Source organism: Hemicordylus capensis, chromosome 10 (assembly GCF_027244095.1).
Source record: "Hemicordylus capensis ecotype Gifberg chromosome 10, rHemCap1.1.pri, whole genome shotgun sequence".
NCBI classification, from domain to species: Eukaryota; Metazoa; Chordata; class Lepidosauria; order Squamata; family Cordylidae; genus Hemicordylus; species Hemicordylus capensis.
The window spans coordinates 28,744,679-28,767,026 of NC_069666.1; the positions used below are offsets into that span (position 1 = coordinate 28,744,679).

Below are 22,348 nucleotides of genomic sequence, written 5' to 3' on the forward strand. Positions count from 1 at the left end.
GCGGTGCTGGTAGGTTACATCAAAGCAGCTGTGCGTGTAGCCAGCCAGCCAGCCTGCCTCTGATTGCAGGCCTGAAAGTGACAGCAATTTAGGGAGGGGAGGGAAGAGGACTGAGCATTGATTTTGGTCTGGCACGCACTCCAGGCACCCCACTGACTATTTTCTGGCCATTGTCCTTGGTTAAAAATTATGGGTCCCTTAATGGGGGAAGGGATCGACCAGTAACTAAAACTGCTTTCATTAATATTTTTAATGATGATTTTAATGTAATGATTAATGTGCTGAAAATGGCCCTGGGCCCCCAAGGTCAATTGACACATCAAGTCATGGTTGGTCCTGGCCCACTGGGACATTTAAGTTGTGCACCTCTGCTCTAAAGTAAGTTCCTTGGGGCAGGGGCCCACCTCTTCTGCTTATGGGACTCTGCCAAAGTTCCGTGCACACGGATGGCACTGTGGATATCGGTCGCATTTCACCAAGGATCCCTTCAGTGGCATGTTTGAATCTGGTGCTTGGGATTCCCTCTGACTTCTTCACAAAAACCAGCTGCTGGATTGGGACTCTGGGGGAGGGGGCTGCCGTTTTCCCATTGACACCCACCCCCCATCCCCGCTGCATTTGCAGCTGTGGTGGGACCCTTCAGTGAGCAATGGCCTCTCTCCCTGTTCCATGGCTCTGATCTCCTTGGAGTGCTCTTGAAGCTGCTGTTTGGAAAGACAGACCAATCCTGAGCGCACGATTCACACACGCCACTAGTGCAGGTGTCCGCCTCAGCCTTGGATCTCCAGATGTTGAACTACAACTCCCATCATCCCAAGCCACCATGGCCTTTGGATGATGGGAGTTGTAGTCCAACAACATCTGGGGGAGCCAGGATTGAGGCCACCTGCACGGAAATAATGTCTGTTGGCATCAAGACCTGCAGGATGCTTTCAGATAACTGAAGGGGCCCCACTTTGCTCTCCCGCACTCCGTGTGGGTTCCAAGTGCTTCAAATATCCTCCTCTTTTTAAAGCGCCTTTGTTGGGCTTCCTTTAGCAGGTGAAGTCACGGCTGTCCAAGCCGTGTTCCCAGGGCTCTGTTGTTATCGGCTCTGCAGGGCAGGTGTGCAAACAAGGAAGCCCAGGCCAGGCTCCTCCTTGCCCCCTTTGGGTTTCCCTAAGCAAGCCGGGCAGCTGCAGCAGGATATGGCCGCCTTGCCCTCCGCGTGTGATGCCGCGTCCTCCAGTGTGCCCTTTTAAGGGTCCCTCTGAGTCAACTGTAGTGCTCAGAGAGGAAAAAGGAAGTTAGGCTCTGTTTATCTTTGGAGGCTGAGCTTTTATGGGCATAGACCAGCGTAAGGTGGGTGTGTATGCCACAGCTCACCAGAAGAAAGGCAGAACACGCTGTTTGAATATGCACAGCTTCCTGAGACTCTGAGGCTTGATTGGGGACCAAGTTGCTAGTCCTCAAGGTTATGTAGGTTGTGGGCCTGTGGCTGAAACCTCAGAAACCAGAGAAGTGCTTGGAAAAGAGCTTTTGGCTAGCAGAACGAAAATGAGATGTGGGGACTCAGCAGGCAGATCTGGCAGGTGTCCTGCAGGGAGTGAGCTGGGGTCCTTCTGCAAGCAAAGCAGAGGCACGTCCACTATGCAACCTGCAGCTCCCATCTCCTACTGCCAGCGTTAGGAGCAGGACATTCACCAGCCAAGGAGGAGCCTGGGTCTGAGCCTTCTGCCTTTGCCCCCATGTCCAGATCCAGTCGCTGTATTGCGGCCAGTGACCAGCTTGATCCAGAATAGCATATTCAAGAGGCCATTGCATGAGCTAATGCACCCGACACGTCCACACGTTGTTTTGAGGCTGTTCAGGAACACCCGCAGTGAATGCTTTGCCTCTTCTCCTGCTCAGGCTTTCTGCTGGGAAGTGCCACTCTTTTCGTGCCTGCCGCTTTTGTTTCCAGAGGCCGAGGGCACGCAGCAGTGGGACGCTGCCTTCATGCCCTCCTTGTAAGCTTCCCGGGACGGCTGGCTGGCTGCTCTTTGGAAACCGGCTGCCGGCTGGGATGGCTCCCTGGCCTGAGCTTGCAGACCATTCTGTAGCGGTGTGTGTGGACGTTCAGCAGCGACTCTCATACACCACGGGTAGAGTTGCCATGCAACCACACACACACCCAGAATTCTGGGTTTCACCTGGATTCTCAGCATCTCACCCAGATTGCTTAGCCCACCCAGATGCACCCAGATCTCAGCTTTCTTTTTCTTTTCTTTTTTTAAAAAGAGCTAAGCTCTAGCTTAGTAGAAGTCTTCTTGTAGAAGCAGAGTTATGGAGCACAGCGTGCAGTCACGCTTCTGCTCAGAAATGATTTCCAAGCCAATTTGCATGGTATGCAAATGAAGTACCCAGATTTGGAGATCCAGAATACGGCAGCCCTAATAACGGGTCATGTGCAGGGGTGAGGGAGACGCAGCTCTGTGAAACCAGGTGGCACGGGTAGAGATGTGAAGGCATGGGGTTTCCCCCCTTTTAAAAACCACTTTACACCCCCCCCAAAAAAAAGCGGGAGGGGGAAGAAATGCTGTGCTTTCCCAGTCTTCCTTCAAGCCTCCGCCTCTCTCTGCATGGGGCATAACTCTTGTATTAACCAAAGTGTATACCACACAGACCCGAGCAGGTGAGCAACAGGACTGGGCAATTTATGGCTGCCCCAAATAAGAGCCAGATGCCAGCGATCAAGGGCACCTGCTTGGTGGCTGGAGGGGCAGCGCCTGGGGAGGGAACTCCCCAGCACTCTCCCGCCTCTCTTTGGCTGCACAGGGAGAGCTGCCTGCCTGCCTGCAACAAGGTAGGCTGCAGAGCCTGGGAAATGCAGCCGTAAAGATTTAATAGTGCTGCGTAAAACTGGGCTTGGTTCTGGTTTTTCAGTTCCACGCAATCCTTCTGATCTGCCTCTTCCACTCTTGGACTCCTCCTCCTCAGACTCGAATCCAAATTTCAGGTTATGGAAAGTGTGCGTGTGTGTGTGTGTGCATGCAGGCATGCCAGTGTGCCGTTTGAAAACATAGTACTCACAGTCCTTTGCTTATTTATTTTTGCATTTATATCCTGCTCTTCCTCCAAGGAGCCCAGGGTAGTATACATGGTAACGTTTATCCCCACAACAACCTTGTGAGGTAGGCTAGGCTGAGAGATCAGCGGCTGACGCAACATGTCCTTCCTCGGAAGAGGTGTGTCTCCTCTCTTTTCATCCCGTGTGTGTGTGTGTGTGTGTGTGTGTGTGTGTGTGTGTAAACTGAATGGAGAGGCAGCCCAAGGAAGGCAATCCACAAGCGAGTTGGGAAGGCTCTCTCCTCTGTTTACAGGACAGGATTTAGAGCCACATTGTTCAGTTTTAGCATTTCTGGAGCAAGAACAAAAGAAGAGGCAGGTGTCGGGTTTAGCTCTCTTCCCAGCCAAAAGACCTTTCTACCGGCTTCTAAGTTTTGAACCAGCTTTTGTGTCACAGCTGTTAGTTGAAAACATCTTGGGACAGCAAACACTTCCTGTTTCCTGAGCGGGGATTGGTGGAGTGCCGGCCAGGGAGTCCATGTGCATTTGATATTTTATTAAGCACACAGAGAGAATTCTGTACGGCATGATGAAAGTATTTTCAACGCACAATCCGAAGCAATTTATTCTTTAAAAAGTACAGGCAGGCTCACCATCGAATAAAGTGCTTTTATCCTCAGTGCTTAAAGAACTATGGCAAAATACCAGCATCTAGCATTTGTTAGGGCTTCAAATTTATCATCTTCACAACAGACTTCAAAGCCTGTTTCCACTCAAGGCAGGTAATAGGTTGAGTGGCTGAAGATCAGGACGCCAAAAGAAAACGTGGAGATGCACAGCAGTTGCCACACACACTTCACCCATGACAATCTCTCTGCAACAGGAGGTTTAACTTTAAGATTTAACTTTGGTTTTCTGCTCTGGAAGAAGCAACGGCTTCTTGGCCAGAGAATCACTGAAGGACAAGGCATTGGTACATATTAAAAATGACAATACAGCATAGACACAGAGTTCAACTACTATGAGGTTGTTCACACAGTACTTTGAGAGCTCTGGGGAGGGCGGGAGCGAGGATAGCACCTTCCTCCCCCCTCCCCTGGGCGCTAAGGCATGGTTCTGGGCTGCGCATCTCATGCACCCACATGACTGGTGCTTTGGCAGCTGCGTGGCATCCCAGTCTCCAGATTTCCCACAATGTATCGCACGGTGCCCTGAGGGCTTCCTCTGTGAGTCGGGCACTCGAGGTGCCTGGCTCTGTCTGCTTGGGCTGCATGGAGGCCAAGCATACCCTCGACTCTGTGCCTGTGTAAAAGGGTGCGCTCACCCAGGTGAATGGGTAGAAATCCCAGGCTACTTGGGAGGGCGGTGCCAGGATCAGCCCCCCTGCTTCATACAAGCAGCCCTACGAGCAGTAGGGCTGCTTGTGTGAACAGCCTCATCCTCTTGAGGCCACCCTTAAAACAACCCTGTAGCATAGGCAAGCATGTTTTCCAGATGGGGCCAGCCATCAACTGTGAGGCTTAGCAGAGGAGGGAAGTACCTTTCTCTGGGTCCATTGTGACTTGGCCCCTTCCACCTTGGACTCCAGCAACGGCAAGTGCTCGGCATCGTGGGGAGGGGAGAAGCTCTTCCACTGGCCTGTCACATTCGGGGTGTCTTATAGATGGCTCCTGTTAGTTGCTCTGAGTTTTTGTGTGAGCAGGGAAAGGTGGGCTACGAAGGCTTTGTCAGACAGCCCCGTTCTTTGAGACGGGGGCTCTCCACCTTGGCTCCCCAGATGCTGCTGGACTGCCAGTCATCTCAGCACCCCCAGCCACAATGCCCAGAGGAGCACCTCTCTTCACCCTCCAGAAGCCGGAGGAGGAGGAGGAGGTGGTGGCGGCTGGCCCTTGGCAAGGGATGCTTCTGGAAGGGGCTGGCCGCCATTTGGGTCCCTGGGCCAGGCAGCTTTGCCTCAAGTACAGGAACGTCTTGGGATGTCCCTTTTCCCACACCCCATTGCAAAGGAGACAGAAACAGAGAGGGGGCAAATCCAGCCATGACGGTGCAGGGAGTGCACAAAATTTCCACCTGCTGAGCCAGTGTGACCAGGAGGTCCTGCTTGGCCTCTTCCTCGCCTCGGCTGAGATCGAAATGGCCTTGAGCGGCCCCATGCACAAGAAGGCAACTGAGACGCTCTGCCTCTAAATTCTCTCTCTCTCTCTCTTCTTCCCAGAGTTTGTCTTCTCTTTTCCATTTAAGAGTAAATGCCCAAAGTGTCAGAGTGCTGCACAACATCGAGTGTAAAACTGGCAAAAATGAGAATAAAGGAGCCACCCTGTCTTACCACATCAGGCATCCTGGAAACAAACGGAGGCAAACATGTTTTTAGTGCCTGAGATGGGGAGGGGACCCAGGCAGACCACCCTTGGGAGGGAATTGTACAGTCTCGGTGCCGCCACCCAAAAGACCCTGCCCCTGTGCCCGCCTGCCATAACACTCCCGAAAAGGAGGCTTTTGGGCCTTGGGCAGGTTCATATGAAATGATAATAAGCCCAGAGAAGGCTCTCCTTCCCAAGGGGAACATTGCCTGGTACGTCTCTTATCAATGCAGCTTACAGGCCTGCGCATGCGTTTGAGCGGTTGCCATGTCTGAGAGCATTCTAATGTGGCCACAGTCTCTGGATACGTGGCCCAAGTCCCCTTGAACAGGGACGGCTTGGAATGAGCATGCGCAGGATCGGGCTGTGATATGCTCGCAGTAAAGGGTCACCTAGCAGGGGGTAACACCCCTGCCCTGCGTTTGCACCAAGAAAGCTGCCCATATTCAAAAGCAGAGGCAAAATATTTATGGAATGTTTCCTACTGAAAATTAGCATTTTTTCCACGATAAAAATGCGGATAGCTCTTATAAGGGTGATCTTCAGTGCTGATTATCTTGTGCAGCTGATGCACGTTGAGGAGTGTCTGCTTATTTTGGCCTCTTGAGGGAATTCTTTGGAACACAAACCTCACCAGGGATTTGCTTTATCCAGCCGGGCAGCCTTTTCTGGGAACTGGTGTTTTCGCTTGGTTTTTCCCCTCCGTCCAATCCTACGAATGGCCTTTTCCTGGCTTTGCAAATAGGGTGCCCGGTTTCTGGTGCAAAAGGGCCTGGGAGGACCCACTTGTGGGACTCGAGGGAGGGACGAAGGGTGCCTCTTGGCGTGTGTGTTCCCAATGTGCTGTAGAAGGCTCTTGGGCCTTGGCCGCCCCCGTTGAAACGCGGCTTTGCATGGACCGCTGTGAGTCGAAGAAGGAGATGGAGGCATTCCTGGATTAGCGGCTGGCCCAAAACCTTTTGCCTCAGAACTGGCAGCAACTTCTGTGGATGCGAATCGGATTTGGGTAGCTGAGATTCTTGAAAACCAGGGGCTGACTAGAGGGCTGGAGGAGTCCCTCTTGGTCCCGCAGACCCAAAGTTCAGAGTAGCATGTGGAGCCGAAGTGGGGTGGAGGCAGCATTGGGGGCCGGCCGAGGTGTGTGCTGCAGATGGCAGCTTTTGATTTTGTTTCATTTGTTGTTGGGTCTCTTTATGGACTCACAATCTATCTGACCCACTTTACCCTCTGACCAAAATAACATTTGTGGGTCACAGACAGTTTCCTGTGAGGCAAGGTCCTGGCAGAACTATTTGCATCTCAAAGCGGCTGTAATTATATCCTTCTGGTCTTGAGTCATGGCAGGCGAGAGGGAAAATTTTAAACTGTAAAGAAACAAAGAAACCTGGATATAAAAAACCCTCGCTGGTGCTGGCTACTCTCTCCTCTTTCAGCTCTCTTCAGCTGTGAAAGGTGGGGCAGACACTGAACTGTGGATCAGGAAGGCCATAATTTGAATCTCTCTCCTGCTATGGACTCACTTTGTGGGCTTGGCCATCCCCCGCCCCCCGCCCCCCATGGCCTCACTTCTCCCATCTGCAATACGGGTTAATAATCCTGACCAGCTGCACAGGGTTGTTGGGAGGATGACAAAAAGATCATGTGTGTGGAATGCTTTGCACACTCTAAAGCAAGTGATCCCAACCTGTGGGGCTGCAGAGGCTGCTGGACTACAACTCCCATCATCCCCAGCCACAATGAATCGTACTTGCGAATGATGGGAGCTGTTGTTCCGCAAGCTCTGGAGCACCGCAGGTTGGGAACCCCGGCTCTAATGTTCTCTGGCATGATCATGACTTTTCAAAGATGTGTGCCCGACTTGAGAAACATCCAGTCTATCCCGGATGGAGACTCTCTCTCTGGGCGTCTCTTCTAGGTCGTGTGTTAACCTGAATCTCTCTGGCTGTATCTCCGGTCCGTTACAGCCAGTCCTGTCACTTGCCCTTGAAACAGTGGTTGAGCACCGCCTTCTCCAGCACCAGGTCTTGACCCGTTGAAGCTCTGCAGCTTGAAGCTGCTCGTCCAGCTGCTGGGTGTTAGAGTCTCTCTGTCTTTATTTTATTTATTAGGAATGTTAACCTCCTGCCTGTCCGTTTTTCAAAAGAACACCCAGCATGGTTAACAGTTCAAGTTAAAAGCAACCTAGACTTTTAGAACAATGAGACAACAAACGGTTTAAAAATAAACAGGGGCAGCAGATCAAAGGTGAGCGTATCCCGGATGGAAGTTGGGGCCCCTTGGCTTCCGGTCAGGTGAAATGCCTGCTAGGATGAAAAGGTCTTCAGGTGCCAGCAAATGGCATCCGGGAGGGGATCCATACAAAACTCCTGGCGGATGGAGAGCTGGTCTTGTGGCAGTGAGCATGAATGGTCGCCTTTGCTAAACAGGCTCTGCCCCGGTTTGCATTTGAAAGGGAGATAACATGTGAGGATTGTCTGTGCTAAGATCTTTCCTTTAGGGGATGAGGCCGTAGCTCAGTGGAAGAGCATCTGCTTGCATGCAGAAGGCCCCAGGCTCAATAGGGCTGGGAATGACTCCTGCCTGCAACCTTGGAGAGCCACTGCCAGTCAGAGTAGACAGTACTGAGCTAGATGGACCAAGGGTCGGACTCAGTACAAGGCAGCTATGGCAAGGAGTTCTGCCTACTGCATGTATAAGGGGACATACACAAAGGCCTCTCTGGCTGGTTGTAAAGAACAGACAAGATCCTATGGGGCTTTTGCTGCAATTTCTAGCCCTCTCTGGAAGCTTCTGAATGCTTTTCAAAGGTTGCTTCCTCCTCCTTGGAGAAGGGGCACAGACAGCATCCACTTTGTTCCAAGTAAACTCCTGCTGGACTACAAAGTTTATCGCTTAGGCAGCAGGTTGTCCTAGAAAAATAAGCAGCTTGCATAAGAATCGGAACAAAATACACGTGAGCTTGACTCTGCACCAGATGCCGCAGACGGTGGGATAAAATATGGTGCCATCAGCCCTCTTTGCTGGGTGCTTCATCTCTTTTATTACCCTAAAGTGCTTGCCAGATGCCTGTGATCTATTTATAGACCTTTGCACAATAGATTTCAGAAGGCTTCTTAGCAGCAGGCTGCTGGGAATGCTTCCGGCTGCATCCGATTCTCTCTCTTGTTTAGTCTCGCGCCCCTGCAAAAGAGATGCTTCCCCTCCTCGCCTCTGTCCCGGACACATCCTCTGGGGGCAAGTCACACTCCTTTGGTTTTTGTCTCTTGATAAGGCTTAATCGGAAATCATCTCTCTGGGGTGATTTCCTCTTCGGGTTAATTTGCTTTTATTCTGGGAAGGAAGTTCTAACAGTCCTTTGTCCTGTTAGCCTTTCTGTTCTAGGCTGTGTAATGGTTTCAGGGTGTGTCCCCCCCACCCACTTACAAATATATCAAAAGACCCAACAATTGTGTATCTTATAAACTGGCTCTGCTCTTGTGCTTCTCAAAAACTCCAGTTGCACCTGCATATCCCTACAGATGCAACACCAGCAGTCTTGAAAGATCTGAGTTGGCTTCCAGATGACTGAAAGCCATTGTGACTGGGGGTGGTGGGAGTCTAACTCTATTTGGAGACCCAAGTTGAGAAGAACCCTTGACTGAAATGACTGCCTCCTCTGCGCATGTGAACTTGCCCTGAGTTTAAGATCTGCATCCGAATAACTTCATGGTGCCCTGGGGAGGGTGAGATTAGTTGGAGGGCCTACGGAAGGCCTTCTCAGTGCTGGTGGTGCCTCATTTGAGGGGTGGCCTCCCTTGGCACATATCTGCAACACGGACACGTCCGTCTATCTATCTATCTATCTATCTATCTATCTATCTATCTATCTATCTATCTATCTATCGCCTCCCCCAAAGACTAGGTGCTGGAGACATGCTGAGACCTTTCTGTTCACAGAGACTTGTAATGTTTCTAAAGTTTCTCAGTATCTTTCGTTATCTTACTGCTGCCATTTTTAATTCCTATGTTTTAAAAATTTAAAGTGTGTTTCTTCCTTCTCTGCTTTTAGGTTTGAAGAAAAATCCACTGTTTATTGCCCTTGCGGCTTTTTGTTTGTTTGCTCAGTTTGTAAGTTTTCTCCTGCCTGAGCTACTTCTGTGTATGACTTTAGCAGCTCATCTTGTAAGCGTTTGAAGGAAACAGAAATAGATGCACCCGAGTCGTATCGATCAGGAGTTCTCCAGCTTGGGCCTCCAGATGTCCATCTACGACTCCCATCCTCTCTAGCCACAAGGGCCTTGCGTGTTGTAGTCTGACATCTGGGGACCCAACCTGGAGGACCCCTGGTATAGATGGTTGGTTCATGTTTGAACAGAGCCTGGCACACACAGACCCTGGTCCCAATGTGGAGGAAGCCACGAAGCAATGCCCAGCTGATCTGGTCCAGAGCTTCTGGGTAACCTCCATTCCTCAGACTTGTGGGGCCTTGGGGTTTGAATTGCCATTTTACGGGCGGTCTGCTCATTCCTCTTCTGCTAGCTGAGGCTGCTGCCCAGTATGCATCATGGTTTTTCCTGTACCCATCAGCTCCGGATGTTGGGGCTTGAGTTTCGACCTGTTTGGGACGACAGAACCAAGTTCAGTTCACCTTTGCTAATGCACACAATTGGCTGGCCGGTCCAGGAACGAGAAGTGGGTCAGCCATGCTACCTTTAGTCTTATCCCTATTCCGGCTTGATGTTAACTTGGCCCCTATGGTATTTTTCCCCAGGGGAGCAAAGGCCATTATCGGTACCACTGGCAAAGCCACAATGTCAAGCACAGCGGCATGGACGACATGGTGCTGCTTTCCAAGATTTCGGAAGACTCCATTGTGGATAACCTCAAAAAGCGATACATGGACGACTATATATTTGTATCCTTTTCTGGACGGATATTGGATGGAGTTGTGAGAGCCCACCATCTCCGCAAAGAATCCCTAAGACTTATGTTGTTGTTGTTGTTGTTGTTTTGTTTTGTTTTCTGTGCATATTTTCCTGTGTAGGGGGACAGTTATCTTTCCCCAGCTTCTGAAGGAGGCGGGGAGCGGGGAAGTCATGAAGGAAATCTTCACCCTAGCATCCCCCTTCTGTGCATTCACTAGAAGGAGTCCTGGGGGTAACCACACATTTCAGATTCATAGGGACCTAGGAAATTGCCACATATTGAGTCAGACCCATGGTCCAGCTAGCTCAGTATTGTCCACGCAGACTGGCAGCGGCTTCTCCAAGGTTGCAGGCAGGAATCTCTCAGCCCTCTCTTGGAGATGCTGCCAGGGAGGGGACTTGGAACCTTTTGCATGCAAGCCGGCTGATGCACTTCCCAGAGCGGCCCCATCTTCCAGGGCTCACACATGGAGTCTTCCATTCAAATCTGGAACACTAAGTGTATATTATGAGTTATGGTTCTTATCATTTCAGCATTTTCCAAAAGTGTTTCCCCCTCTCATCTAGGACTTGGGGCTATCCATTGAAATTCATCAGAAGCAGGTTCAGAGCAGACAACAGAAACTGCTTCTCCACACAACCTGTAGTTGTGTTCTGGATGTGGTGATGGCCACCAGCTTAGATGCCTTTAAAGAAGGTTAGACCAGGGTTCTTAGCCTTGGGTCCCCAGATGCTGTTGGACTACAACTCCCATCATCCCCAGCCACAAGTCCCGAAGCCCTTGTGGCTGGGGATGATGGGGACTGTAGTCCTAGCTGGACTAGGACCGAGGGACCTGAGTTCAAATCCCCATTCAGCCATGATACTAGCTGGGTGACTCTGGGCCAAGCACTTCTCTCTCAGCCTAGCCTACTTCACAGGGTTGTTGTGAGGCGAAACTTAAGTACGTAGTACACCACTCTGAGTCTGGGCTCCTTGGAGGAAGAGCAGGATATTTTTTTTTAAATAATAATAATAATAATAATAATAATAATAATACTTTCCAGGTACAGAGTTGCAGAGGTGAGGCACGGGGAAGCTGCACCTGTTGTTCTTTTGCCTGCCATGTAGCTGGGTAAAAAAACTGGCAACAATCCTACACAGCAGGACCAAGGCCACTTCTTAACAGCAATTCGCCTAGCAAAACAAACAAACAAAACCCCCCACAGAGCAAACAGGTGGAGCCTTTTCTCCAATCTCTGCCATTCTCTGCCAGGAAAATCTGCACCTGTTGTCTTTCTGTCTGCTGCACCCTGTTGGCGGGGGGGGGGAGAGAAGGGTGGGGTCCCTTCTGTTGTTCCATGACATGCTTGTTCTCCTTTGGCCTACAAACATTAAGTGTGTGTTGGTAATAATGGTTCTGCGGCTGGGCAAGGCCTCTTCCTCCGAGCTTGAAAGTGAAAAGTACCGGGGAGTGTGAACGCCCAGGAAAACCGCTCCCGTGGCGGCTGCCCAACCTGCTTCCCTTCTAGCAAAACCTTCCCTCATGAAAGGATTCCATTGAAGGGGAACACAATGCCTCGCTATTTTGCTCCGAGCTTTCGCACTCTGGCATCGTCAGCCGTTGCAAAATCCAGTTTCGAGCTACTCAGCAGAATTTAATCTTCGGTTAGAGGAGAATGCAGCAGAAGTTGGGCTCTGGGCTCTGTGATGACTGGCTCAGTCATCAGGGAGCTTCACGGCTGAACAGGGATTTGAACTCGGCTCTCCTCTGGTCCTCGTCCGATACTCTAGCCGTGGCACCACACTGGTCTTGTGGGACGCAAGGTCTCCCTGGTCCTGGGGTGCCCTCTCCCCGCCCCCCCCCCCCCCGCCGGCATCCTCTGCCTTGGCCCCTCCTTCCCCTCTCCCTCCCAGTGAGGTCCCATAACCTCACCCTGGCTTGCCAAGTCTCCCAAGAGCTCTCCGGAGCGGGCAAGCAGGCTGCGGCCCCAGCTCCCTCCTTGCCCGGTTCTCAATGGCTGGGCAGGCCTCGCTCTCCATCGTGGCCAGGCTGCTGTGCTGTTGTGCAGGCCCCTTCCTCATTCCTGGGTGGCATTCTGCAAAGGGGCCCTTCCGCAGGCAATTCGATCCTCTCCTGAAATGTGGACACTGCGGATCAGGCACCTGCTTCCGTGTTTTACGGCCACACAGGACGTTCTTGATTTACCACGCAGGTGCCCTGGGGGGTGCTGCCGTCCTGGGAGCCCGTCCAGATTGGGCTTCTGCATACTGTGGGAATGTATACCCACTTGCTTTCCTTGGCTGGCTAGGGTGACATCACATTGCAGTTATTGCCCCACAACAATGGGCTCTTGTGTACGACACTGAGCCCTGGTTGTGCAGCTCTGTGTGTGCTGAGAGTGGAGCCCTAGATGTTGTTGTCACTCACACGGCACCCGTGGGCCAAGTGCAAGAAGCATGTCCTGGTGCTGCCTGCCGAAATGCATTTACGTTAAGCAGTGGCTAGTTCACACGGCCGGAACTGGTCTGGTGGGAGCAAGCAGGACTTGTCCCCCTAGCTAAGCAGGGCCCACCCTGGTTGCATTTGAATGGGAGACTAGAAGTGTGTGAGCACTGCAAGAGATTTCCCCCTCAGGGGATGGAGCCGGCACTCTGGGAAGAGCAAGAAGTTTCCAGGTTTCCTCCCTGGCAGCATCTCCAAGACAGGGCTGAGAGGGATTCCTGCTGCAACCTTGGAGAAGCCGCTGCCAGTCTGGGAAGACAATACTGAGCGAGATGGACCATGAGTCTGACTCAGCATATGGCAGCTGCCTATGTTCCTAAATCAGGAAGGGTGGATGCCCTCCTCTAGTTCTGGAGTGGAGCCCGCTTCTGTTTGCTGATGGTGTGTAAGAGAAAACCCAAGGTCCGAGGGGCAGGAAGTGGTCTCCTCTTAAGCAGCGGTGGCAGCGGCTGGGCCCCCAGAGCTCTTCCCTGGTCTTTCAGGAGTCGGACAGAGAGGCCTTCAGCCTCAGCTGCTGCAAAACATTTATTCCTCCAGGCTTTTCGTTAGGATTCTTATGGTTTTAAATTATTTTAATGTTTTGATTTTTTTAAAAAAAATCTTTGTCTTTTTGTAAACTGCCCAGAGATGTGAGTTTGGGGCAGTATATAAATATGCTAAATAAATAAAACCGACCATCGCTTCCTTCCCCGCGATCCTGCTCACAGGACTGGGACACAGGAGCACACGCAGCGCCCGGACTGGAGTAGAGCATTTGTCCTTCCCTATTTCCAGTCGCCTCGACTCGCCTTAGGTGTGCCACAAGGATGTTCATCTCCTGTCCAAAAAGGTGCCCCAGGTGGGGTGGTTTTGGATTGGGGCTGTGCGGGGAGGGGAATGTCATCCGTTGCCCCTGCAACAATTCCCTGATGTCTCCTCTTGTTTTCAGCCCAGAAGAGGGAGCCGGTCCTGCAGTAGTGAGCATGAATTGTCCCCTTTGCTAAGCAGGGTCCACCTTGGTTTGCACTCAGATGGGAGACTACATGTGTGTGCACTGCAAGGTATTCCCCTTAGGGCTTAGGGGATGGGGCTACTCTGGGAAGAGCATTTCCATGTTTGCCTGCAGAAGGCCCCATGTTCCCTCTCTGGCAGCGTCTCCAGGTAGGGCTGGGAGAGGCTCCTGCCTGCAAGCTTGAAGAAGCCGCTGCCAGTCAGTGTAGACAATCCTGAGCTAGATGGACCAAGGGCCAGACTCAGCATAAGGCAGCTTCCTAGGCTCCTATATTCCTGTGTGTGGCCCTAATCAGCTTGTTGGCTGGGAGCCCCATGGAGGAGCAGGACACACACACACAAAACACAAACACATGGCAAATGTCCTTTTTCTCAACCTTTCATCACTGAAGCAGCTCCGACACTGAGCCCCGTGCAGGGAGGGACCCCCTCTTGGGAAGCGCTGCCTCTGCATCTCAGCTCTGGAGCAAGCAGAGCCTTCTCTCTTCTGGTCTTCAGTGCTGTTGCTTGCAGTGATGGAAAGAGTGTAATCCAGGGATTCTCAGCTTTGGGTCCCCCGATGTGGCCGGACTACAGCTCCCATAATCCCCGAAGGCCATCATCAGTTGTAGTCTAGCAGCCCCTGGGGACCCAGCGCTGAGAATCCTTGCTGTAACCCCTGCATGGTTTCAGCAGCCTGCTTCTGCTGACTTTAAGCAAATTAGTCCAACGTTATAAATGAGCCAGAGAAACAAAGGCGGGGGGGGAGGGTGTGTGTGCCCCCCTCACTGTGCTTTGAAATGCGGTGGGCCTTGACTGTTCTGGACGCAGACATATATTGGGTCGGTGTTAATCTCTGTGAACCCTTTTAAGCAGATGCCCTACTTTGGAGAGAAAGAGATTGAAATGTACCAAGGAGCGGTAAGGAAGAGTCTTCTCCTGGCTTTGTGTTTGGTTGGTTTCTTGTCCATCTTTGCACCCCCGTCCTCCTCGATGGCAGAGTTCTGGTGCAGCTCCCCTTCATTTTCTGTGGGGCTGCACCAGATAACTTCCTGATGGCTTGTGTCCAAATTGCATTTTACTGGAGAACAGCATCTTTAACAAATATAAGAAGCGTCCACAAAATGCAAGATGAGGCTGTTCATCTGCTGTGCAGAAGCCATGCTGAGTCTCATTCGGCAAAGCTTGTTCTCCTCCTCCCCTGAGTTTAACCATTCTAGCCTCAGTAGCAGGTTGCACCAGGGGTCACCTGTCGAGTGCCATAGGGCGGGGGCACTGCTGGAGAAGAAACCCCCTTGGGACCCCCTGAGAAGGATGCCCTGCACTTCCCAAAACATGAAGCTGACACTGGATTGCACCAGTGTCATCATCGATTTCTGGGCTGACAGGGATTCAGCTATTTACTTTTAAAAAGAAAAGGGAAAGGGGGGGGGAAACCCCAAGTATCTGGTTCCTTTCCTGTCCTTTGGGAAAGAGGCTGAAACCTTGCCGAAAACACTGGTGACTGAGGAGCTGTTTGCCTCTTGTCTGTGACCCTTTTCACTCATGGTTGAGATGATGATTACACCTTGCCTCAAGTGTCTTTGCACTCCTGTAGGCTCAGTATGAAAATCCACCACACATCTACGCTCTAGCAGATAACGTGTACCGGAACATGATCATTGACCGAGAGAACCAGTGCGTCATCATCAGGTAGAGAGTGGCTTCTTCTGTCTTCCTGGCTGCATTGATAGGAATGCGATAAATATTTATGCACTACTTTTCAACAAAAGTTTCCCAAAGCAGTTTACATACATGTAAATAAACAACTGAAATGGCTCCCTGTCCCCAAAGAGCTCACAATCTGAAATAGACACACAAGGTAGACCCCAGCAATAGCCACCACTTGGAGGGATGCTGTGCTGGGGATGGAGAGGGTTTGTGTGTATATGTGTGTTTAGGATACATACGTGTAGGTATGTAGGTTAATCTAACAGTAGTATACTCTGTTGTAAAGACAGCAAATATTTATGTACTGCTTTTCAACAAATGTTCCCAAAGTTGATATAAATAAATAAAATTGGATTTTTAAAAATAATTTTAGAACGTTATTAACATTGGAAGTTTGTTTAAATATTCTAATAATTTGTAGCTGATAGTGTCTGGGTTTTCTCTCTCTCATAACTTCTATAATTTTTGTACTGTGTGTATTAATGTGATATTTTCTAATGAATAATAAATATATATACAGATAATAATTTTAGACTATATCTCCACATCCTAAGGCAGGGCTCCCCAATCTTGGGTTCTCGGATAATGTTGGACTACAACTCCCATCATGGCCTTTGGCTGCTGTGGCTGAGGATGATGGGAGTTGTAGTTCAGCAGCATCCTGGGAGCCAAGTTTGAAAGCCCCTGTCCTAAGGGGCAGAATTGTCTGAGACTGCCTATATGGGGACAAACACCTTGCAAAATCCATCAGGAAAATGCAGGAGTGAGGGCTCTTTCCCTGCCGTGCTCGTTCACGGACCACATTCTCGGCATGGCGGCATCAGCCAGCTTGGTTTTTCCAGCATATTATCATCATCATTGTGGCTTTTTTGAGTTCTATTTCTGGTCCCTGCAGCTTAAAAATAACTGCCCTCTCCAGTGCTTACAGGAATCCTCCCTGTGTGTGGCTAGGGACCGAAGGAGAGAAATAGTGGCGTGCTTAGAAATTCAGCTTCTTGTTTGTGTGTGTGTCGCATGGCATACACTTAAAGAGTTGCAGTCATAAGCTCAACGAAAAAACTTCCTAGAAAATGGATCGTTACTGCAGTGTTATGGCTAATGTGTTTTCCATATGAATTTTGTAACGTTTACAACTTAAATGCCCAAGTGCCTCTGCTTGAAGTTAACTTCTCCCCTTGAGCCGATGGGTTGAAGGTGTCAGCCACAGTCTTTGCAGTGGCTGGAATGTCCCTGGGCAAACCCATTTGGTAATATCTTGTTATAAAAGAGCCCACTCCTCTCTCCTGAAGGGTGGGACGCTCCAAAGGGGGCCCTTTCACAGGGCCTCTTTCCTTGGGCTGACAGCGCCCTGGTGACTTGTGGTGTGTCCGCAATAGCAGCTTGTGTAGATTAGATTAGATGGGATTTATTACGATCATCGGCCGGCCCCCAACCAAATAATGTGTAGCAATACAGAAGCACGTTGGAAGCCACCTCTCAAGCATCCTTGATCTCGTGATTCTGAGCACGGCCCTGTGAAGGCAGGGCGGTCTGCAGATGGGTAATGCTGGGCAGGGTGGGGAGGGGAGAGAAACAGCTGGCCTGCGAGCTCATAGTGGGGGTGAGAGGCAGCCTGGAGAAGCCCTGATCCGTCGCTTGCTCTCCCTGCTCCTCGGCTGAGCCAGCTCTGAAGCAACCTGCTTGTCAAGCAGCAACAGAAGGTGAAGGTTTCCTGGAAGCTTTGTCAACAAGTGGCCCCGTGTTGCCATGAGACAAGTCCATGAGACTAGGGAGACTTGCTCTGCAAAACACAACTGAGCATTCATGCTGCAGGAGTCCCCAGCATTCTGTGTTGTTCATCTCTTTATATATGAATAAGAATACAAAAAATATGTATATACCGCTTTCAACAAAAGTTTCCAAAGCGGTTTACCTAGCTATATATAAATAAATAAATACATAAAGTAGCTCCCTGTCCCCAAAGGGCTCACAGTCTAAAAAAGAAACTCAAGACAGACACCAGCAACAGCCACTGGAGGGATGCTGTGCTGGGGATGGAGAGGGCCAGTTGCTCTCCCCCTGCTCAATAAAGAGAAATCAGCACTTTTGAAAAGGTGCCTCTTTGCTCAGGGAGCAGGGGATCACAGAAGGGTGTGTCTTTTTGCCCAGCTCCCTGTTTCTGAGGGGCAAGAATATCCCCACTCTGCTCCCTTCCTCTCTTGGATGGAGAGCAACTCGTCTGCCCTCTGCGTTTCCCTCCATCTGGGGACCCAAGTTGGAGAACCTCTGCTATCTCATCTTTCAGTCTTGTTCACTTTGATTTTCCAAATTAAAAAACTGCAGGGCTGGAAATGAATTTTATTTTTAAAATGTAGTTAGGGTAGTTGCAAAAGACTCCTTCACTGCCTACCCCGTCCCCTGTCTCTGTTTTTAAGTTTGCACACTGCAGTATTTGAAAGTGTATATGGAAATACTTAATAGGCATAAAAATAGAAATCCCTGAAATGGATACGGAATACATAATGTGTTGCTTTTTCTTAGTGGCCTTAAGTCATTAGACCTGCTTTGCTTTCCAAATTTACAATGTTGCGGAATATTTTTGGTGGGGCATCCCCAAAGGGACAAAATTAGCAGAGTACATTTTGTGTTTATTGGAAAAGCAATCGAAGAGGGCGGAAGCAGAGGACAAGGGCTCTGGAAGAATCCTTTTGCTGCAATGGCCACAGTTCCCTGGAGGGAGTCCACTGACCTTTAGGGAGGGCCCAGAAGAAGCGAAGCCACAAGGACGGGTTGCGGATACAGCTCATAAATGCCATGCGGTTGTCCTGCTTGGTTTATCGCTTTTATCCTGAGCCAATGACCAGGGCACTGATCAATAAAACTGTAAAGAGCTAGGAGGGAAATGGTGACCCACTGAGGCTGTTTAGATGCGGTGCTGAGCTCAGGTGCTTCTCCCTCTCCTGTGCCTGGCGATTAGAAGCCTCCATCCTTGGTTTTGCAATAAGCCATTGTTTGCCGTTTCATTCAGATGGGGGGAAACAATGGCTTGGGAACGCTGCTGGAACTGGGGTTTGCAGTCCTGGTTTGTGGACAAGCTGTGTGCAAGCCGTACTTTGCTGGGTTCAGATGGAATGGTGCGAATCTTAGGTTGCCTCCACCCTGAACATTGCATTTTCCGATCTCTGTGTCTGAGGGGAGAAGGGAGCCCATAGGCCCAAGACTGCTCATACTTGGGATGCTAGACCAAGGGGGCCAGCCCAAGGCCATCCCGCTGGTGTTAGACTATAACTCCCATCCTTGTTGGTCTATAACTCCCATCATGGTGGCCATCAACCAGCCACCTCTGAGCGAAACCATAGTTTGGGGGTCTGTGACTTGGCTGTCTTCAACTCTGTTGCCTTTTCTCCCCCAGTGGTGAAAGCGGTGCTGGGAAGACTGTGGCAGCCAAATACATCATGAGCTACATCTCCAGAATATCAGGAGGGGGCCCCAAAGTGCAGGTGAGCACGTCTTGGGCGGTGGGGGGAGCAGCTGGGCAAAAATGAGGGCTGCCTGCAGCACACCATGGGCGGCATGTGGGGTTGTGTGTGGCACTCCTGAGCATTCGCAGATGGTATCCCCTGTTGCTCACCTGCTCAGTGAGCTAACCTGTGGCTGAAGAGAGCCGCATGGGAAGGAAAAGAGCTCCTGGTTGCTGGGGGCCCCACCACGGCGCCATCACTCTAGAAGAGATCATTCTCCTCACTAACCAGGACTGAGGAGGTTGTCACTGGTGGAGCCTCTTCACTGCCTCTTGCTGCTCTTTCCACAGAGACATATTTAAACAGAGGTTGCTGGTGTCTTTGGCCAGGGCGGGGCCTGTTCTGAAACGGCTCTGGGGCGCCTGTTCCCACCCACCCGCAACTCCTCCTGCTTCTTCCACCTCAGCTTTCTGCTCATGGAAGCCCTTCCTGGCAACTATGCAAGGTATATGGAGCCTCCATGTTCAGAAGCAGTCTGCCTCTAAATACTAGATACTGGGGACCATACATCCTAGGAGGAGTCCTCTGCAAAGACTCACTCCACAGTCCACAGACTGCAGGCACCTGTGGGGCACTGAACTCTCATCTGAGCCCCTGGTGGCGCAGGGTAAAACTGCCGCCCTGTAACCAGAAGGTTGCAAGTTCGATCCTGACCAGGGACTCAAGGTTGACTCAGCCTTCCATCCTTCCGAGGTCGGCAAAATGAGTACCCAGAATGTTGGGGGCAATATGCTAAATCATTGTAAACTGCTTAGAGAGCTCCGGCTATAGAGCGGTATATAAATGTAAGTGCTATTGCTATTGCTATCTGGAGGGGCAGGCAGGGAGCAAGTGCTGCGTGACTCCTTCTTGTGCACCCGTGTAAGCGGATTGGGACCTGGAGGGTAAGCGGATTGGGGCCTTGCCTTCCAGCCTCTGTGGCTGTGGGGCAGACCAGTTGCTGGCTAGAGGCACTCTGGCTAATTCAGCAGCCTGGCTGGGAAGTCCTGCGGAGGGCTGTGCTTGTGGCCGAATCAGCCGAGGAGGGGAGGCCCTTCTGGGGAGCTGGTCGCAGCCTCCTTCTGCCAGGCGGCCGCTTCTGCTGCCCCCTCAGCCCCCTGCACGTTTCTGTGCTTGACTCTCCTCGCGCTGATTCCGTCCTTCCTGTTTTCACCCTGCGGGCCGACGATAACACTTGGTGTGGTTTGGTCTCCGTCAGTAGCCAGTGACCCAGCGGAAGCGTGGCACTGGGTTGTTTCTGGGATGGCTTTACCCACAGACCATAAATAACTGGCTCAGTTACAGTATTTATACTGGAAAAGCCAGATCCACACGGAGGGGTCACCCCGCAAGCCAGGTGATGGAGTGGATCGTGCCTTGGTTACTGGTGTGTGTGTGTGTGTGTTGAGGAATCCTCCCCAGCTTCTTGAAAGGAGCCTTACAAGCCCGTTCAAGGCAGGTGGCCCATTTGAGGTGAGAGGCCTTCCCAGCTATTCCTGGAGAGGGGATGGAGCCGCTCTGGGAAAAGCATCCAGGTTCCAAGTTCCCTCCCTGGCAGCAGCATCTCCAAGATAGGGCAGAGAGAGACTCCTGCCTGCAGCCTTGGAGAAGCTGCTGCCAGTCTGTGAAGACAATTCTGAGCTAGATGGACCAAGGGTCTGACTATGTTCCTATGAGATGCTGCCAGAGGCTGGACCCGGAATCGTCAGCATGCAAGTCCTACGGTGGATTAGTATCAGGACATCCCCAAATGCATGCCATGGGATGCCCCCTGGAATGCCCAGGTTCCTTCCAAATGGCCATTGAAAGGCATGGGATTTCCAAATGGCCAGTGGCCCATTCAGTGGCCAGATGGCCTTCCTGGGGCCATTTGGAAGGAACTTGGGCATTTCAGTGGCCTTTCCCTGCCATTCATTTTTGCCTAGAGTCTCTATGATGATCAAATGCATGGGGTCAGCCTGGCAGACCAGGACCATAGGAGTCAGACCCGTGGCCCATCTAGTTCATTATTGTCTCTGCACTGACCGGCAGTGGCTGTCCAGCATTTCAGGCCGTGGTCTTTCTGAATCACGAGTGGAGATGCCAGGGAGTGAACCCGGGCCCTTCTGCCGGCAAGCATGCAGATGCTCCTCTAAGGAGCTGTGGCCCCATATCTTACAGAGCTTCCCATCCATCCAAATGCAAGCCAAGGCGGACCTTGCTTAGCAAAGGGGACAAACCATGCTTGCTGCCACAGGGCCAGCTCTCCTCCCCAGCTCTCCTCTTGTAACTGCTGAAGACGGGATGATGCAGCCGCCTACAGAATCCGGCCTCTGGTCTGTCTTCCCCAGTTCTGCCTGCTCTGACAGGCAGCAGCTCTGGTCTGCTCTGGTCTGAGGCTCCCCCCTGCCCAGTCCTGAAACCCTCTGAAGGATGACACTTGGGGCATGTTCCTTGATTTCTGAATCGCAGACCTTCTTTCTCTTGGTCACATTCGAACCCACAACCTCACCCATGTAAACCCGTGAGAGTGCCAGACTGTTTAGCCGCGTTTCTGGTTTCCTATCAACCCCTATCAGCCTTTGACCCTTGTGGCTTTGGATGATGGGAGCTGTAGTCCAACAACCTCCGGGGACCAAAGGCTGAGAGACCCCTGGGTTATGCAGTCCATCAAAAGGCAGAGCAGGATTTACTCATCATTGGGGCAGACGAGCTTCTCAGCCCTTCATGAAAGCTTCCGGGAGATAAGTTCCTTCAGTTCTCCCCTGGGCAACTGGGGCTCTTTTCGAGCTTATTAAGACCTGCCTTCCAGGAACAAGCCAAAAGGTTCATTTAGCCAAAGCACCATTTATCCCTACGAGTCTAAATATGAGAGAGGGAGAGGGAGCCCTTTTTGGAGTAGGTCCTTCTACCTTCGTCTTTTTCTTTCAGCATGTGAAGGACATCATCTTACAGTCGAATCCTCTCTTGGAGGCCTTTGGGAACGCCAAGACTGTCCGGAACAACAATTCCAGCAGATTTGTAAGTTCTCCTTTTCAAGAACTTGCAAATGCGTCTCAGCATTGGTGGTGGTGGTGGTGGTGGTGGTGGTGCTTGGGACCTTTCTGTGTAGGAAGAGGCTTCCCTGTTTGGGTTCTTCGGGCCAGAAGGGGAGGCGGGAGGGACTGTCCCCAACTTCTCTGTGAGTGGGCAAGCTTCATTTCTTTTAAGCCACTGACTCAGCTGTTTTTGCATCTACCAAGAAGTAACAGATTTTGTGTTGAGGGTGGTGGCCAGTGTGTGAAGAACAACTCAGTGTTGATCTCCTGGCATTTAACAAAGCACTGGCAAGGCAGAGGGGAGGACTTGGGCGCAGGTTTTCTGCATCTTTCCTCCGGTGCAGGAAGGTATTCTCTTTCCAAGTTAGGACACTTTCAATCCATTTTCAAATCTCCA

The 22,348-nt window shown here is 51.1% G+C and overlaps 1 protein-coding gene across 2 annotated transcripts in view; it reads left to right on the plus strand.

Annotated features, from left to right (window-relative positions):
* MYO1E (myosin IE) overlaps nt 1–22,348 on the plus strand; it is a 76,336-nt gene that overhangs the window by 17,701 nt on the left and 36,287 nt on the right. For both annotated transcript variants that reach the window (XM_053272022.1, XM_053272023.1), the window contains exons 2-6: nt 10,138–10,281; nt 14,577–14,666; nt 15,343–15,437; nt 18,847–18,934; nt 21,845–21,934. In XM_053272022.1, the coding sequence (XP_053127997.1) occupies nt 10,138–10,281; nt 14,577–14,666; nt 15,343–15,437; nt 18,847–18,934; nt 21,845–21,934 (507 nt within the window). The remainder of the gene's footprint in view (nt 1–10,137; nt 10,282–14,576; nt 14,667–15,342; nt 15,438–18,846; nt 18,935–21,844; nt 21,935–22,348) is intronic.